The 19,286-nt window shown below is 43.3% G+C and overlaps 1 protein-coding gene across 1 annotated transcript in view; it reads left to right on the top strand.

Annotated features, from left to right (window-relative positions):
- ca10a (carbonic anhydrase Xa) overlaps positions 1-19,027 on the top strand; it is a 175,078-nt gene extending 156,051 nt beyond the window's left edge. Inside the window, exons 6-10 of the mRNA XM_068583221.1 lie at positions 5,663-5,758; positions 12,578-12,650; positions 15,254-15,408; positions 15,612-15,786; positions 17,939-19,027. Coding sequence (XP_068439322.1) covers positions 5,663-5,758; positions 12,578-12,650; positions 15,254-15,408; positions 15,612-15,786; positions 17,939-17,961 — 522 coding nt within the window. The 3' untranslated portion in view covers positions 17,962-19,027. The remainder of the gene's footprint in view (positions 1-5,662; positions 5,759-12,577; positions 12,651-15,253; positions 15,409-15,611; positions 15,787-17,938) is intronic.
- The last annotated feature ends 259 nt before the right edge of the window (positions 19,028-19,286 follow it).

Genomic DNA, 19,286 nt, shown 5'->3' with positions numbered 1-19,286 from the left:
ACTTATTTGAACCCAAACCAACGTCTGTTCCTGAACCAACTAAGTACTTACCAGAATTAAACCTGTGTTATGGAACAGATTATTTTTTAGCTTTTAGGAAAAATGCCTCTTCCACTTTAAAAAGCCAGATTAACGTGCTAAAAGCCTGGATACTGGGTTTTCCACTTGCACCTGAACTCAACGTTTATCTGTGGATTGGAAACTTGACCATGTGTTTATGCGTTTAAAGAGTCGATCCGTAGCTGGATGTTTCATGTTAATGAAGGTACGTCAGTCGGACCACGTGCCGCGGTGGCCCGGCTCGCTTTGAGTTTGGATCTCAGCGAGGTGTGGAAAGCATTTCGGCACAATCCGGATAAACGATGAAACGTGGCTCTACTTCATGTTTCAGCCACGCGGGCGAGAGCGAAGGGAAGAGAGGAGGGGAGCCGGGGATGAGGCCCAGCTGTCCTGTTCAGTTACTGCTGATGAAAACACAACTTTTCCTGAGGTTGCTGCCTCAAAAGAAAAGCTTTGAAATAACACAATAAAAGGGGACTTTTATTGCAAAGAATTTGTACCTCTCTCTCTCTCTCTCTCTCTCTCTCTCTCTCTCTCTCTCTCCCTCTCTCTATACATATATATATATATATATCAGCTCACTGTCCATCCAGGATGGGATGCGTGCTGGCTGCTACATTACAAACCGTGTTAGTACCTGGGGGTTAATTTATGCTCTCTTTTCTTTCTCTCTGTGTGTGTGTGTGTGTGTGTGTGTGTGTGTGTGTGTGTGTGTCTGTGTGTGTCTGTCTGTGTGTGTGTGTGTGTGTGTGTGTCTGTGTGTGTGTCTGTGTGTGTGTTCGCTCCTCTGGAGCTTCTTCACAGTCTAATCCGAAAATGAAACACCTTGGTTCTATAATAATATTGCACATGGTATTACTTTACCAAGTTTTACCATTTTATTTCTTACACACTCAGCTCTCCTATTATCCTCTGGTAGAAATCACGTCCTCTGAGCTTAAGCAACTGTTTCCCCATAAAGCACTCTTTAATTGATGCATCATTTGTAGCCAAAGATCATTTGCCATGGCCGTCCCCAAATGGGATTGTAGCGCTTTTGTGCTAGCTAACTGGCCGCTACATTCAACATGTGACAAAGGGCCTTTAAGCCAAACAATAGTAGTTTGGCTTCTTTATCTAATCAACCAAACAGCATTAATATCCATCATATCGGTATATTATAGCATTTTGAGCTCCTTCTGAACCACCACAGGTTCACATTTAGTTGAAGAAGAACTAAGACGCATACAAATTACAAGTTAAAGTCGGGGGAACAAATCCCTGAACCCGTTCCTCTTTGAGACGAGAGAACCAGAAGTGCAAAGATAATGCTGACTCATTTCCTGGGTTTTAGGACTCATTCCTGCACCACTGTCTTTCTGTCTTTCAACAACAGTAGTAGACGCTTGAGAAAAGACAAAAAGCCATTATAAAAGTGCCATACCATCATAGATGTTCTCCTCTCTCGGTCCCGTTCACTTTCCACCATTATCCGCTCAAACTGTGGAGTCCAGGAAATGATTGAAAAGCAAACACTGCTGAGCAGCTGTTCCCTTAATGACCTTTTATTTACCCATTATCACCCATTATCCGGATCATCTGATGAAACAACATGATGATGGACAAAACAAATAGGATTACACCCCATAAATTCAACGGTTAGCCCCTACAAACTGAAGGAGCCGCCGCTCGCTGCTAAAGAGAGGATCCAGCTATATTTAATACAAATCATGTTAAGTGTTTGAGAGGGATTCGCCATAGGCAGCTGTTCCAAACATTTTAAACCCCCATCAATCAAACCAATCACCTCGTCGTCTTTGAAACAGTCACACACATGGAAAATCACATTGAGCTAATATCACTGCGGCAGCTTAGCGGTCACAGAGCTTTTTTGATAGAGTTTTATCCCCCCTTCTTCCTCAAATATCATTAATTGCTATTTACAGCACGTTTCGCCCGCGTCTGCACCGTCGCGGTCCTAATTGTGTTGGATCTTAGATTTAAACTGCAATCTGGAACATCACTGCACGCCCGCAAACATGCTAAAATAAACATTAATGAAGGAAGGCAACTAAATTCGGGATTACGTTCGATTGCCAGTGTAGCATGGGTTGAGTAGGATTTCTAGTGCTCCGGCAGTCTGTCGTGCCGACGCTCAAATAAACCACTGTGATCGGTGCCTTCTCCGTTTGGTAGTTTTACGGATCCACGCTCCAGTTAACTGGAGGAGGAGGAGGAGGGGCGGATGGATGGACGTCGAGATGGAGAGCGTCATTTCCAGCCCAGCACTTTCAAGCCCCCCCTCCCTCGCCGTTACCCGAGCAGACTCTCTTCCCGCTATCGACTTGCTGTCTTCATATTTCCCTAACCCCGAAGCCAGGCCAGCCGTCATGCCATAAAGAGGCTGTCACGACCCCCCCAGACACACACACGCACACCAGGAAGCACCGGCCAAGCAAGCAGAAGTGACCCTGTCAGACCCAGTGCGCCGTTGTCCTTTTCACTCAGTGTGGCTTCAGTGTGAGTTTTTATTCATTGGCAGAATTCTCTGGAGTCTGAGAATCGGTGGCACTGCCCGGTGGAGCTGCCATCCCAGTGAGGAGCCATTAGTGTCTTTCAATGGGAAGTTTTGGCATGGGGACGTGGGGACGTTGGTCTTTCTCGTTTTGGATGCTTTTTCTCGGAAGCAATTCTATTTGACACGTAGGACCCTTTTAATAACCAACAAAACGGGCCAATGACCATCAACATAGCATAGACTGTCTGTTTTTAAGTCATTCTGTAGCTTCTCAGTGTTATTTCTTCATGCATTCAAATACAAACATTTAAATATAGGGATAAGTATGTATGTTTTATCATCAAAAGGATATTTTCCCAAGCTTTTCTGAAAAGGTTTTGTCCATACAAATGTATTCGTTACTTAAACAATCTCAGTAACACAAACTAACTAACCGATGGAGGCGGTACGTCCACTTCTCATACTCAGTCTGTGGTTTGAAGCCCAATCTTGATTCACCAATCTGTCCAATGGGCACCAGGATCAGAGTGCTAAAAGATTGCATCTTTTATAAAGGTGGAAGTGTGACTGTATTCAGTAGTTTGTGCGAGTCTGTGTTTGAACAGAGGGCCAGTGTGATAAATGATGTAGTGCTGCAGGCTCACAGACCTTGCCAGCATGCACTACCCCTTCTCTCTTCTTCTGTGGCTAATTACCGCCTCTGTTTCCACTCTCGTTTGCTCTGCATCTTGCTCTTGTTTTTCCCGCTGTCTCCATTTTGGCAAATGGTCTCACTTTATTATGGCCCACTCTGGCCTTTTATTGCCCACCAGCAGCAAACTTTGTGCAATTTGTCATTGAGGGAGTGTGGATGAGTTGTTTTGGCCGCCTCTGCCGCGCTCACCTAAAAATCTAATCAGATCAACGTGGGGCTCTAATCGCTTCCTCCCTCCGCTTGATTGCATTTATAGACGTTCTGTCGCTCGGTTCTCCCCCAATCGAGCTTTTCATAATTACTCTCCTCTTGCATTTGTTTATTTATATCCATCAGTACAGTACGCATGCCAAGCCCTTTGTCAATGAGTGAGGACAAGAAGTTTATGGAGGTGGGGAGAGAGAGCGTGAGAGCCTTTGGGAAAGATGTAAAAATCATAACGGCCCTTTTTGTGCTTGAAATAAGTGCTTTAATGCGTTTTATATTCAGAGCCGTCTATTGTGTTTATTACTACAAAAAAAATAGAAGTACCACAGCTTAAAGGCAATACATTAGAAGTTTTAGGTTGTTGTAGTCGGCTGTAAATTGTGCTGATTAAGGTAATGAGAAGTGGCACGGTTATAATTTTGGTAACCACGATTCAAAAATCAGGACTCAGCAACTGTGCAGTTATCCAGACTTTAAGTTTCTGGAGGCACAAGGAGGCGCTGCTCCATTACTGCCCATCATTCATGCCTTAATATGAATCCCAGTGCTCGCTGGTAGCTAGATTTGTTCAGGTCCGACACCCTGACCGATAACTGACTGCTGAGGGTCAATGTCTGACTACCCGGTTGTCTCAACCAGCCACACAGGACGGGTCTTGCCAAGAAGAGAAGTCGAATTCAGAATAATATATTGTAATTGGATTTAATTGAATTAGAATGAATGACTTTCTGTCTCCATAAAGCCAGTAATTCATGAAGTTGTGCACGCAGCACGAGCGGGTCGATTACCAGCCCGAACACAAAATAACTCAAGGGGATGCCGGTAAACCAGGGAAATGTTACAGGAACATGTGCATGTCATCCACTGCGTTGCGACATAAGTTAACACAACGCAATTGACTGTCAATAGTCCCGCCCTTAACATCCTGATCGAACAACCAGTATTAACAATACAAGACCAATGCTGCCCGCTCCGACTAAAGAAATGTTTCAAATATTAGTATACTTCAGTAGCACCAGGTGCTTAGTGGTCTGAGGTCATTTCTTTGATTTTACATAATTTCTTAAATTCCTCTTTTTAAGGGCACTTTTAGATGATACATAGCCATGTGTTGTATATACAAATGTGCAGAACAAGCTCAGCTCTCTATGTATTTAGCCACATTGTCCTCAGGCAGTGTAAAGAGATAATATTGCCCTAAAGCTGAACAATTTAATCTTGATTTTTTAAATTCTTTAAGGCACTGATTATGAACCACAACATAATACATGTCGCTCGCCCCTCCACCTCCGCCCTTTCCCTTTCAGCTTCCCACTTACTTAATCATATAGGCATGATACATACACACACAAATATTCTTTTTAAAAAAATGTTGTGATGGATTCATTTGTGCTTGCTTTGAACTTCCTATTCATGGGCTCTTTGTCATGGAAAGGTTTTAACGGTGGGCTCCTCTTTCAGCAGTTTCCACTCTTATGAGTTGGACGCTGAGCCGCACCGCCTGCCCACGTCCAAACATTATTAAAAGGCAGGAATATTGAACGGCTGGAGTGGATGAAGCATCTGCCTCAGTGAACATTAACCTCATGCTGGGAGATGTTTTAGTTGCTTTCTCACTTTAGCCTGTGAGAAAATGCTGGCTTTGTATCAAATGATGGCAGAATCCTCGTCTCTTTATGCCCCTCTTATCATCTCCGTCCGCGTCTAAAAAATGCTCTGAACGCACCTCCTTCCATTACGTTGAGTGTCTGGGAATTCATTGAAGGGATCTGATCCCGAATTGATTTTTCCTTTTTAAATCATCTGACATGAGGAAGCAGGGAGGAAAGCTTTAGGTGAATGGAATAAAGATCCACGAGACGGCTTTTCTGCTCCCATATTCTCACTAGTTTGTTCTCAACGTGGAGATCATCTTTGTGCCTCACTTTCATAATGTTTCAAGGTGAAATGTCTCAGATCTGGCCACGACTGGGTTCATACAATCCAAGCGTACAGTCGAGTCTGAGCCAACAGCAAAGCGAGGAATACGCAGAATTGAACCGAACTGCTGAAACTATTTAATGGTGCATTAGTTGCAACAGATAACAGAAGGTCCGTGTCTCGAAGCTGATGAAAGATCTCCTTCCCCCATTTTTATACTGAAATGATGATATTACGCAATGTGCTTTCAGATTGTGATTTGTTTGTCTTTCTCTATGTTCCAGGTTCAACTGATCCACTACAATCATGAGCTGTACACTAATTATACAGAAGCTGCTAAAAGCCCCAATGGATTGGTCATAGTGTCCATATTCATGAAGGTAAGTCTCCCCCATACGTTTAATTACCTCCTGCCTGCCACTGTGTAGGCTGTATTCACTCAAAAGCACTCTTTTTTTTCTTTTTTTCTGTTGCCTGTCATGACCCAGTAGCTGCCATGACATTTTCTAATGGTTATAGCTTGAAAATCCAACGGAATACTGATCCTACCATTGAACGGTAGTTTTCTAAAGGTATTGAATTTGAGTCACTAATTACAAGCCTGTGAGAACATTATATATATATATATATATATATATATATATATATATATATATATAGATATAGATATAGATATATATATATATATATATATACATGTATATATATATCTATATATAGATATAGATATATATATATATATATCTATATCTATATATATATATATATATATATATATATATATATATATATATATATATATATATATATATGTATACAGACAAGACTCAATTAAAGTAAACAAAGTGTTTATTTAAGTGTTTTCTGTGCAACACTGATATGGTCACAAACATGTCAGGCTGTAAAAACATACGAACCAGCATTTGTATATAAATTGCAATGCTTTTTTTATGTGTCATAACTCACAATCGTCACAAGTCAGTTATGCAAGAACAAACAGATGTCATACATATCCTGCTGGAATCAACACGTTGTAGTGACCTTTACAAATCATATTCAGAAAGATCTGGCCTCGTAATCACCACATTTAGGCATTTTCATCATTAGCAGTACGGCGGCTGTAGCTCATGAGTAGTGTGTTCGCCCAGCAACTACAAGGTAGTCAGTGTCCTTGAGCAAGACACTGAACCCCCATTTGCTCCCTGGGCGCTTCTGAGCAGCCGCTGCTCATCGATAGATATGGATGGGTTCAATGCAGAGAGCACATTTCATGTATCCATGTCAAAATGTATGTAAAGTTCATAAAGTAGTCCAGCTGATATTGTCTTCATATACATTTTAGAAGTAAAAATATAAAATAATAATCGAACAGGGCTCAGGTGGCTGACTCCATGGAAACATCACACTTCAGCTTTATATATAATGGGAAGCTTAGCGGCACAAATTCACTTTCCTGTGGCGTGGAAATGATCAGAGTATTTACTGCCATGAAACAATGAAAAACAATAAGCCTCTTTGATAGCAGACATTTTGACTTGTCATAACAGCACTGCTGTTACTAAAACAATAACAATGGCTCTGTCCCTGCTTATCCGGTTATGACACATGCTGTGAAAAGGTCCACTGAAGAAAAAAATAGAATCCAGACGTCATTCACTCCATGTTTACACGTGTGTGTTCTGATTGTGACGTTTTTACAAACAAGTACATTCAATACTCATAACAATACTCATTCATGGACTGCCAGACATGCTCGCGTTCAGCCATGGAACAAAATGGCCGTGCTCCTGAAGGGAGCACTCTAGCATTAGTTTTGTACCACTCTAGCATTAGTTTTGTACCACTCTAGCATCAGTTTTGTACCACTCTAGCATCGGTTTTATACCACTCTAGCATCAGTTTTGTACCCCTCTAGCATCAGTGTTGTATCCCTCTAGCAGCAGTTCATTTTAAAGTATTTTTTAGTCTTTTTAAAATGAGGTTTCGTCTTCTCAGGAACGACTCACATGACGAGCCAGTGACAAAAAGAGTCACCTGACTTGAGACTCACGTGACAAAATGTCAACATTTACTTTAAGATTCGCATGGCACAGGAACAGCTGTAAAAGTCATGTTTGTGTTTGATCCACCTCCTCTGCCTCCTGCCCTTAGCTGACTTTCTCGCTCTTTATACAATGTCAGTTTCTCTGAGTGTCGAGTAAGAAGATGGTTTGCATTGAAATTTGTTGACAGTCGGCTGTGTATCATACAGACGCTAATAAATGCCTCATGCATTGGTGTAAAGACGCCATGGGCTCCCGTCCAGCCATCATTATTTGCCCTGGAAGTGAGACTAGTCTGTGTTTGTGTCTAGTAGCCACATATTGGTTTTAGAGAGATCTGTCAGGAGGTAAATTATTAATCAGCATGACTTGGTGCTTCCACCCCTCCACTCTCCTGCTCCCGCTGTGTCTTTCGCTGAAATCTTCTAAACTGTTAGACTCAAGAACTCACAAACAATTAGCAATCCAATTATCCTGCAGGGAGAAACAACGTGCTCCTTGGCTCTGTGTCAGCAGTGGTGGCGGTACTCTCCTGTCTCTTTGTTGTATATGAGAGGTCGGCAACTTTAATGAGAGGCTCAGAGATCAGAGAGGCAGCCGACGTCCTCGGCACTGTGAGTACCCAGGCCGAAAGGTTCAGCTGCTAACTGCTAATTAGCTCCCCAATGTCAATGGGGCCGTCATTTAGTCTTGAAAAGACAGAGGAAACGCTGACCTAGGTCGACCCTCCTTGACTCCACCCTCCAACCAGCAGCAGAGTGGATCCAAGGACGCTTGAGAGAGAAGCTAAGCTTCGGAAGTGGAGTGCTGCAGGTGTGCTCGAGCGAATGGATCTGAAACCACAGCTCTGTTAAGCTTAGCTGGCGAAGAAAATGGGTGGTAGAGGTAGATACTAATCATGTTTATTTTGGAGAAAAAAATGAATGAGCGCATGTGCCACACATATGAACTCAATAGGAGAGTCAGGAGAATCTTTCAGCGACCATGGTTTAGGAAAATCCAGTCCTGGTCATTTTCTGACCACACGGCAAAGGCTTGAAGAGACATTCAAGTCATCCAGTTGAATCATTAGGACAAGCCTTTGTAAAAACTCCAAACAATTTCAGTGTTCCAACAGTTATCACTGAGCGCGCTCCTGTTGTGAGTGCTGCTAATGCAAGCACAAGCTAAACATTACCTTCAGATGTGTAGCAATCTGATAATACCAGGCATTAAATATTAGTCTATACACCATATATCAGTCTATATACCATATATCAGTCATATAAGTCTAGTATTAAACTTATACAGAAGCACAGAAGGCCACTTGGTTAACATTGTGAAATGATTAGTGAGGGTTTACACAACAACATCACTTGTTTGAGGTAAAAAGAAAAAAAAAAGAAAAGATCATTGTTTAATTATGTAACAAAGTGACATATTGTAAGTTAACAACGCAATTAATGTAAATATATAACAATTGCCCTTTACAGACTGCATTATGTCACACGCTTAACAATGTTACGCAACAAGCGTAAACTCAGCGCTTCTCTCCTCTTATTATATTATATACAATCTAACTTTTTCAATAATGTCTGGCCCATATAACGCAAAAAAAATCCACATATAAATAAAGAGTATTCCAACATGCAACATTTCAGTGACCGGGCTGGTAAAGCGGACCAATTGTCAGCCTCTTTGGTGGTAGTCCTGATGAGACTGTCTTAGAGTAGAAGCTTTTTCCCTGCTTTTTAAGGCCTTGTCAGTATTCCAATCATATTGCTGTGAGTCACAATGCCAGCGAGGGCCCTATTCTAGACGTGGAGTCGTGAGGCACCATTAAAGACAGCAGTGGGTGATTACATCTACAAGGCGCTCGCAGTGGAACACAGACGCACAATAGAGAGATACGGCGGGCTGGGCTCCTGCAGTGAAAGCAAGGCCATTTCTCTCACTTCACTCTTTTCATCGTCGATTGAAATGTGTGAATCTTAAGCTGTTTCTTATGGTTTGTACCGTCTGTACTTTTCACACACCATTTCTGAAATAGAGAAAACTGAATGATTGAATCCCCTTAGGTGATTTTCGAAGAAAATGATCGAAATTAGAAAGACAGAAAGTAGGAAAACTAGTGAGCAGCATGAGTGACGAGGAAAGGCATAATGTCTGCCTGAAGAGCACAGGGAACAGGTCAAAGACTAAGTAATTTCAGTTGCAGTGCGGGGAGGGGCGAGATGAGCACATCTCTTTTTAATCACTTCGCCCAAAGACATCTCGACAATTAGAGTTGTGAAGTCCACCAAGCATGAGTGAGAGAAAGATGGAGTGAGGAGGAAGGCAAAGAGGAGTCAAGAGAAGGGCGCTTCCTTCAGCTATTAGTAAGCATGTCTCGGAATTAAGAGAGAGAGAGAGACTGAACAATGGAGTCGGTCAAGCAGAGAGAGTTAAGAATTAAAAGTGTCTCTACAGCTTTTGGGGGCAGTTAATGGGCTGCAGTTTCAATATTATTCATTATAATATTTTAAAAATCTATAAATTCAATATTTGTGTTTTTGAGCTATGGAATATACCCAGTAATATTTGTAAAAAAGGATATCTGCGCAAAATATCTGCTTTTCTTGCTTGTCCTCTGAGCTGCGCTGTGCACGTCTTTGCTGTGCCGTGCACGTGCTGGGGTCACATCGATTTGGCCCAAGAAAGGCGGGTCTAAGAACCACTGATTAAAGATATAAATGAGTGACATACAGTTGAACCAATCAGCGTCCTAAAAAAGTCTCGCAGCGAGGCCGTTCTCCTCCGGCCTCTCGTGCTCGTGTGTTTTAAGATGAGATGCTTTTATTTTAAAAGCGGCTCGCAGAGTTAAAAAGGAAGTTGCATTGTGTGCTACGTGAAGCATGGTCAGTTTTGTATACAGTTTTGTTTCACAAATCGAAGGTTACCATCTCGCCTGACAACCGATCCCAACCTTAACCATTGAAGATCAATGCCATTGCTCAACTATCTCGCGAGAGTTTTACAAATGAAGAGTTTCTATATAGTCTGATGTATCCTCGCCGTAACCATTCAAAGTCGATGCCTCACCTCAACTATCTCTCGACTGTTCCACATATTGAGAGTTACCATCTAGCCTGACGCACCATACTAACCGGGACCCTTCAAGGCTCCTGCCAATGCAGGAAGTAGTTTCCCCTTCATGTGCACAGTAAGGGTGTGGAGGTCTGGGTGTTGGACTGGCCAGGACCAGAAGTATGCTGATTTCTTTGCAGGAGAACTGAGTTTGTGACCCGACTCTAACCTCTGAATAATCTTCTCTGTTACCACCAATTGTACCTCATATCTTTTCATACGCATGACCATGTGTTTCAAGTAGCTCATGGTCATGAATGGTTATGCGTTTTAAGTAACTCGAACCAGACTCCCTCGGCATTTAATTGCCCTATACACAATTTTTCTGCAACCTTAGTGTAGTTGACAAATACAGGTATTGTAGAAAGCAAGAATTGTACAAATCCAACTTCATTATGTGATTGAATGCAGTTGATTTTCATTTAACTAGACTTACTGTATTCTTCTGGGAGAAAGCAGGCTGCTGAGAGATTTCTATCATCAATGCGGTCGATGTTTTTGATGTTTGTCATTAGCAGCATGTGTTTCCAGGGCAACTAATGGAAAATCCACACAATAAACAGCTTTCAACCAATCATACCATAGAGGAGCTGGTGCGCTATTCTGCTGTTAGGCTCCTTCCATTGTCACTTCCCTCTTTTCACCAATTGTATGACATATACAGTGCTTGCTTTGACAGCTTTACATACCTATTACCCTGAACTGCTGCTCAAGAAGAAATGTCATCATATTGCTTACCTGCTGTTCTTTCAGGTGTCCGTTGTTGGGGAAACTATCAAATGTTTGGTTCACCCGAGAAAAAGCATGCAGAAAAGCCATTTGTACGTCTGTGAGCCAAATGATGGATTTAGAGTTGAACGGGAATTTAGTCAAGTTATTTATTCTAAGAAAATGAAATATACCACTCCCTCGATACACTGTTTTGCCACTGAACATAATACAGGTTGAATCTTGATTTCCCTAAATGTGTCTTTCATAATATTGCATTGGTCAAGCTGACCACATGAATTGATGATCCCATATTTTATCTAATGCAAGCCACAAAGCAGATAAATGCTATTGCTCGGAAACAATGAAACTCTAAAAGTGACTCTCACATTTCAGCTTCTTAACAACAAAGAAGTTGACCCGAAGGCAGACAGCAAGTAGAATACAGGATTCAGGACAAAAACAGTCTTACAGTTCAGCGACATCCAAATAGAAAAAAAAAGTCAGATAAGGCAGGAAGCATCTGGACAGGTGGCATGGTTTCAGAACAGGGAGCTGTCAGGCAGGCACAGCGTCCAAAGGAACAGGGAGGAATAGGAAACAGCTGGACTATAATGGCAATATGGCAACATTCACAATCTGGTGGAGGGAAGAACGATGGTAGCTGGTATTGTTACTATGAGCTAAACGGGAAAACACAGGACAAGCTTGGAATGGGGGAGGTGGACAGCTCAGGTGTGTGTGAAGGAGCGCATCTAAGACTCAAGCTGTTCAACCAAATCTGTTCGTAGAAATGTTTGATTTGCAGTATGAAATTGTTTGAAAACGTATATTCATTAAGAAATAGTCCATTCTTCGTGCAGTGGGAGAGAGGCACAATTTAGCCGAGGGGAGCAGAAGATGGCACGTTGCAGGGACTCTGTCACATTGAGCTCTGATAGACTCAAACTTGTTTCCAAGTAAGGACGAGAATACCACGTATATAAGGTAATTACCAGGATGGATTATTTTTTGTCACGGCAGCAGTGTGTGTCTGAGCTGATCTTAATGGTTTCTTGAGAACAGTGGGATCCTTTGTTTTCCAGAAGGCAAAGCAGCAGTGCAAGAAGAGAGTGTAGAAGCATCTGGCTGTGCAAAATACATCAGTGGGTTCAGACATTTTGTGGGCATCAAAGGTGATAGATTTAAAATGCACTTGCATTATCCTTTAAAGTACTGAAGTGGGTTGATTCAATTTAGTTTATTTTGAGATGAGCTCGTAATTCATGACATGATCAGACCTTTTTCTATGTATATTTAATTCAACCTCACCTTTTTATTCTTCTTTTCTGTCTTTTGATCCAGATTGCGGAGACATCAAACTCATTCCTGAATCGAATGCTGAACAGAGACACCATCACAAGAATAACATACAAAAGTAAGTGTCCATGTGAAGTTATTAACATCTGTACTCAATCACCTTGAGACACCAAGTAACACTTCCCTCAGACTTCTTCACTGTTGTTGTACCGTTGTTTTGCATGACATGGCACAGTGTATGGAGCTACCAGTGACAGATTCACTGCTTGAAATTCTTCAAAATGTTTGAAACAATGGCTCTTTTATATTGAGACAGAAAAACAAAGCTTCCTAATTCTACCCTATAACTGTTCATGTTGTCAGCTGAAACGGAAACTGAGAGATTTAATTAGCTGTAGCGAGATCGCTAGCTAGCTGATTGAGCTAAACATTGCTTCACGAGTCATTTGGAAAATGATTTTGTATGGAATGAAGCCTGCTCATGTTAAATACCAGAACCGTGCAAGTGGGTCTTCAACATGCATTTGATGGCTGCATAAATTGAATCAAGAAAAAAATCAAACTCTCATTTTAGTATCCAGGACAGGCTCCCATATTGTGGGAAATTACTACACAGTCCGGATTTTTTATTACATTTGTTTAGCTCAATATTTAACCCAACTCATTAGCATTATGCCACTACTGTAGGTAGTAAGCTCGTCAGACGCTCATGCTAATGGCTGTAGCTTATTGGAGCATACACACACACACACACACACACACACACACACACACACACACTGTTTGAATTATTACTGCAACCCAAACTTTCTATAAGCATAGCATTTATGTTGGTATCCCTCTTACAACAGCACCAGGCAGATCTAAAGCCAAAGCTAACGAGGCCAGCTGTGACTCGTTATGGTTGCGAGGCTACGATTAGACAATAGCCGTCGGTGGAGGGTTAGCAAACTCAATTTTTATATCTCTCAATAGGTATGTTACTTTGTTGTTCCTTTATAGCATAGCTTCTTCATTTCAAAGTGCTAATTGAAGGGATGAAGCAGTAAGGGGACGCTGACATGGCCGCATGGAAGCTCTTGATAGCTGGAGGAGGCGAGGCGAGGCGAGGCGAGGCGAGGCGGCATGTCAGGCAGCTGCTCTCCAGAGGTTCCCCTCTGCCAGGCCTGCCGTACCGGAGAGGCGTCATTTGCTGGAATATGGCCCCGGGGCTCGTCTGAATAAAAGACACAAATAATTGGATTAATGGGGGGGTGAGCAGCGAGTGACTGGATAAACACACTGACCCCTTGTGGCTGGGAGGAGTCTCTGAGGTGCCGGGCGGAGTGGGAGGCTACGAGCAAGGGGAATGTGTGTGTGGGTGCTGTGGGGGTGGGTTCCTCAGGGTCTGGCTGGCAGAACCGAGGAGGAGCATGGATTCTGACAGCTGTCAAAACGCCCTCATATACGCTGACTCACACATATGCACATACCGCCCCCTCATGCTCAAGAGGCCTCAGGCATTTCCCTCGGCCAGTGCTGCTGCCAAATTTGTATTTTTACATTTTATTTCTTTTTTTTCACACATGTACGCAAATGCTAATACAAAGGCCCGTACACACCATCCAAAGAGAATTATTTATTTCAACCACATGATCAAACATCAGCAACAGAGCTCCTCTTCTCATGCGTGGAGGATCAGAGAAGATACTTTTTTTTTAATGGGGATTTTCTCAAATTAAGCCTACCAAGCTTGTTTTTGTTTTTGTATTATTATTATTTAAAGTTTTGAATAACACTGTTTTAAAGGGGCAGTATTTAACAGTGATGCAAAGCACAGCTGAAGAAGCATTAACCACCGTGGTGGACGGCAGTAGTCCACCACGGTGACCTCATTATAATAGACAGAGGCCCATCAGATGACAAGTTATTGAGAGCGTGTTACTGGAGTGTGAAGAGGGAGAGGGAGTTGCAGTCTGTCTAATTAGCGTCCTGACAGTGGAGACAGTTTGGATGAAAAAGGTTTTGTGCTGAAACACCAACAGCCTGTCATTCACAGAACACTACATGATAAAAGACGTGAAATAGAAACAAAAATGAGTTCTGAAAGACGAGCTTGATGAGGAATGGAGGGGTTGACTTTACAGCCCGGAAAAATGTCCCGCCCATGACTTTAGTGACATTGTTTGTTGGTGGAGACCAAAACGAGTTAAAAAGAGAGTGAACATTGGTCAGAAACTGCAAAACGTACATATGCCTGATGTATTCGCCAATACATTTGCCATATAAATGTTTTTTTTTCTCCCAATGAATTAAATCAATAAATTCACCAGTGCCTGCTGTATTGACCCGGTGAGCTGAGTTCTTTTGCTCGCCGCAGAGCTGTACAGGCAGTGCTTTCATGAAAAACAGGATGCAATGCCAGAAAAATCTGTCCAACGTTACATCAATGCGACCCCTAGGTATCTTCACCGTTAGGCTTAAACTCTCCTCCGGTCTCTACCTCTCTACCTCTACCTCTCTCTCTCTCCACCAATACTACTACGCACACACACCCAGCAGCAACCTCCAGGTCGTAAAAATGAAGCCACCGGAGGCTTGATCCAAATGTGAGCTCATCCTCAATCTGATAACAAAAGAACGAATGACGTTGGTACACATTAAACGACAATGCGTAGTACATCCCCTGATAAAACCTTAAAAGGGCCGTCTTGTTATTGTTTCCTGTCTTTCTTTCTGCAGATGACGCGTATCTACTGACCAACCTGAACATAGAGGAGATCTACCCGGAGACGAGTAGTTTTATCACGTATGAAGGATCGATGACCATCCCTCCGTGCTTTGAGACCGCCACATGGATCCTGATGAACAAGCCGGTGTACCTCACACGCATGCAGGTGAGCACAGGGTCCACCCTCTTACTACTGCTCTGCCTGTGAAGGTTCTGCCTCCTCTTTATCTTCCAAACAGGCCCCCCCTGGAAAATAGTGCAGTGAATCAAAACGCCTGGCTCACATCTCCATGATGCTTTGGCCGCCTTTTAACGGACCTCTTACCCCCCCCCCCCCCCCCTCCAACCCTCCTCTTGTCCTCATCTCAGATGCACTCCTTGCGGCTGCTGAGCCAGAACCAGCCGTCTCAGATCTTCCTGAGCATGAGCGACAACGTTCGCCCGGTCCAGCCTCTGAACAACCGCTGCATGCGCACCAACATCAACTTCAGCGTGCAGGGCAAAGACTGCCCCAACAACCGGGTCCAGAAGCTCCAATACCGAGGTAGAAACCAGACCGTGTCATCGCCATCTCTTGACATTTCTGTTGTCATGCATTTGATATAATAGTATGTGCAGCGTATCCTCGTTTAACGGGTGGTATGATATCCAACCAAAACCTCCTTTTCGTGCGTTTTTCCCAACTAAGCCGGCGCTAGTTTCAAACTCCACTTGTTACACACATCCAATCTTTTTAAAATAATCTTCTGTCCTTACAGGAAACTACTCAGATTAGGTGTCAAGACTACTTAGTTAGGTCTAGAAAAAGATCAGTGTTTGGGTTAAAATCGCTACAGAAGTTACTGAAGTATGCAAGTAATGTGACAAATAAATCAACAATGTTTTTTTTTCTGTATCACATTGTGATGAAAACAGAGGTCTCTTTTTGCGGTCTTCCTACTTCCTGAAGTTTCTACTTCATGATTACGTGCATGACGTACAAAATTATTTTGTGGGATATGCACTGTATTTTTAAGGGGCCCCAATGGGACAAGAAACGTGTTGTCAATAGTAGTGGAGAGTAGTAATGAGAGCTTCAGTTGGGGGTCGCATCTGAGTCACAACAACATGACAATGCTAAGGAGATACCTTTGTAAACACACGGTAATGTTTTGGTAATAGCGTAGTTTTTCCCCCAATGTTAGCCTCCTTATTGGGTTGATCGGTCAACACTACTTGGACTACAACTACAAACGGCGACACATCCGATGCTTTAAAATCTTGTCCCGCTGCCTCCAGATGCTGCATACAAACGCCGACTCAACATCCACACAGACTCCAGGAGATGTAGCTTGACCTGCGCTCACTGTTCTCAGGAATTAAATTAATATCCAATTTAAGTGCAGAGCTGACACTCAGCTGACGATTGACGTCGTGCCGACTGCATATTGATGTGCTAAAGAGAAGGAGGGACAGCCGAGAGTCAGATGGCCGCGCCGTCAGAACACCTGTTTGGCCTCGACAGACAGATCTGGCGGATCGGAGAGGCTGAAAACTGTCTTGTCACAGCTCACTGCAACCCGGGAGGTGTTGCGGCAGTCTGTCATCTCTCCTCCTCTGTTTCAGCCAATATATATCTGGGCAGCTGCCGCACCGAATGCTGAATATCACCCCCGAAGCGTAAATAGGCTACAGGCGAGTGGTAGCCCGAGTCCCCGCTAGTCATTGTGTTACTTATTTATTTATCTCGCCCCAAGACGAACGACACACACAAGGCAGTGATTGCCTTTCTGTCTGTGTCTCTCCCTCATTCTCCCCTGTGTTCTTCTCTGCTCAACCCCCTTCCTTCAAAGAAGCTTCTTCCGCGCAGCGATTGCGGGGTAGATGTCAATCCTCCCCGCCCGCCTCAGACAAAACAAACGCCCTCATAACCAGGGAGCCGCGGCGGAAAACCCACGAAAGCCGACATGCTTATTTAATTGTTAGGAGAATTAAAGACCTTCTCCAGGGAGTATGAATGTGTGTCTGTGTGTGTGTGTGTGTATGTGTGTGTGTGTGTGTGTGTGTGTGTGTGTGTGTGTGTGTGTGTGTGTATGAGAGGGGTGTGGGTCTCATTAAAAGGTAAAATACATCTCTTTGGTGATTTGTAGGAGGTCAACCTTTAGAGCACAAAGCCACTCCTTTCCTCCCGAGAGAGGTGATCTAAAGGGGAAAGCTAGGATGCTTGGGAGCTAATCAAGCTGTGTGTGTGTGTGTGTGTGTGTGTGTGTGTGTGTGTGTGTGTGTGTGTGTGTGTGTGTGTGTGTGCTTACTCTTTAATTTTCAGCTGATGAAAGGCAATGTGATTATGATAATAGTGCAATACATCTTGTCTTGCACCGAACAGCGAGACACCTTTTTTAATTTAAAAAAAATAATAATAATTTTGATCAAATTACATTGATTACTTGTGTTCTTGGCACGTGCTCGCTTCAGGTAAAGTTTCAACACATAAAGCCACCCCTGCTCCCCCCCCCACACACACACACCCGACCCGTTCACTCGAGTGCCACTCCTTTTGAATTGTATGTGGGGTGTTTTTGCTCAAGATGAAATATGGTGTGGCGGGCGGGGCGGGGAGGATTCTCCTGCGAGTAACGCCGGAGAATAGCTGAACTGTGGAGAGTGCTGCATATATAAATCAGTATTCTCACTCCTGTCCGTCTCCTCTCTTCCAGTGAACGAGTGGTTGCTAAAGTAGCCTCCCTTGGACGAGCATGGAGACGGGTGACGGAGAGAGCGGGACGAGGCGAGGGAGGAGGTGGAGGAAGATGAAGAGGAGGAGGAGGAGGAGGCAGAGAGATGTGAAGTGGGGCTCGAGGCTGCATCTCATCCCAGATGACTTCATGGCATTGTATAAAGACGAACAACACCGGACATTGTACCAGTTAAGGAACTTTGTATCGCGAGCGAAGAGACTCTTCTTTTCATACATTGAGAACAGTTTGAACCCCTTTGATCTAGCACAAGCTAACAAGCCCTTTTACCCCCAACACACACACACACACACACACACACACCCACACACACACATACACACACATTGTACAACGATATCTATTCTGACATTTTGATACCAAAACTTTTTTGGGGAGAAAACCAAAAGAAGACACTTGGAAACAAAGTTAAAAAATGTATTAAAAAAACGGAAGCATTTATGTGATAGCCTTCCAAACCAATAGGGCGACGTTGGGACTTTAAAGCCTTTGTACATACAAAATGTTGCTGACTTTGGGGATAATCCGTGGACTTTAGTCACTGCCCCCATCTTTCCGGTCGAGACGAAGTGGTCGACGCGCGGCCCCACGCAGACATTTCATTACCCACAAGGCATGCTATCAGCGAAACCGACAGAGAGGGAACACGGCCTTACTGTACTTTGTCATTTTTCCAAAACCAGTCATGTCACGGGACACGAGTAAATACCTACGGGCTTTCCCACGGCCGCAGAACAAGCAGTGTCTTGGCCTCGTTTGTACATATTATAATTACCAATACTGCAGAAAAATTAATATGTAAAGAAAAGTTATGAATTAACATTCAACAGATATATTAAGAGGATTTAAAAAAACAAAAAAAACGCACAAAAAAAAACAAAAAACTAAAGTTGAGAATTTTAAAAAGCTTGCCGCACTTTGAAGTCCGGAGCGGTTCTCAAGTCTGAGCTGATGCCTTTTTTCTGTTTTATTGTTTACAATGGTCATACACTGTGTTTGAGTAATGTTATCAGCCCAATAAATGTGTCTGGAAAGTTTCCTTTGGCAAAAACGCTTCACTATATGAGGATTGTACCAGTTCCTGTTCGGGCATGCTCCATAACGCTGCACGCCGCCGCACCGCTCGTTGGGATAGCGTAGTCAGGGTGGCGTCTCCCTGACAGAGCCTCTAAAATGGCACGAGGGCCACAACGGTACAGTCTGGGCCTCCGCCGGGGTCGACGTGACTTCAACGCTGCGCCACAGCGGTTGTCCGAGGAGGGGAGGAACCCGCCGTCCTGTGCCGACGAGGGCGAGCGCAGGACAATGC

The sequence above is a fragment of the Clinocottus analis genome, unplaced genomic scaffold, assembly GCF_023055335.1.
Source record: "Clinocottus analis isolate CAN_PGR_092001 unplaced genomic scaffold, fCliAna1.0.p SCAF_19, whole genome shotgun sequence".
Lineage (NCBI taxonomy): Eukaryota > Metazoa > Chordata > Actinopteri > Perciformes > Cottidae > Clinocottus > Clinocottus analis.
This window is presented reverse-complemented; position numbering and strand designations above follow the sequence as displayed.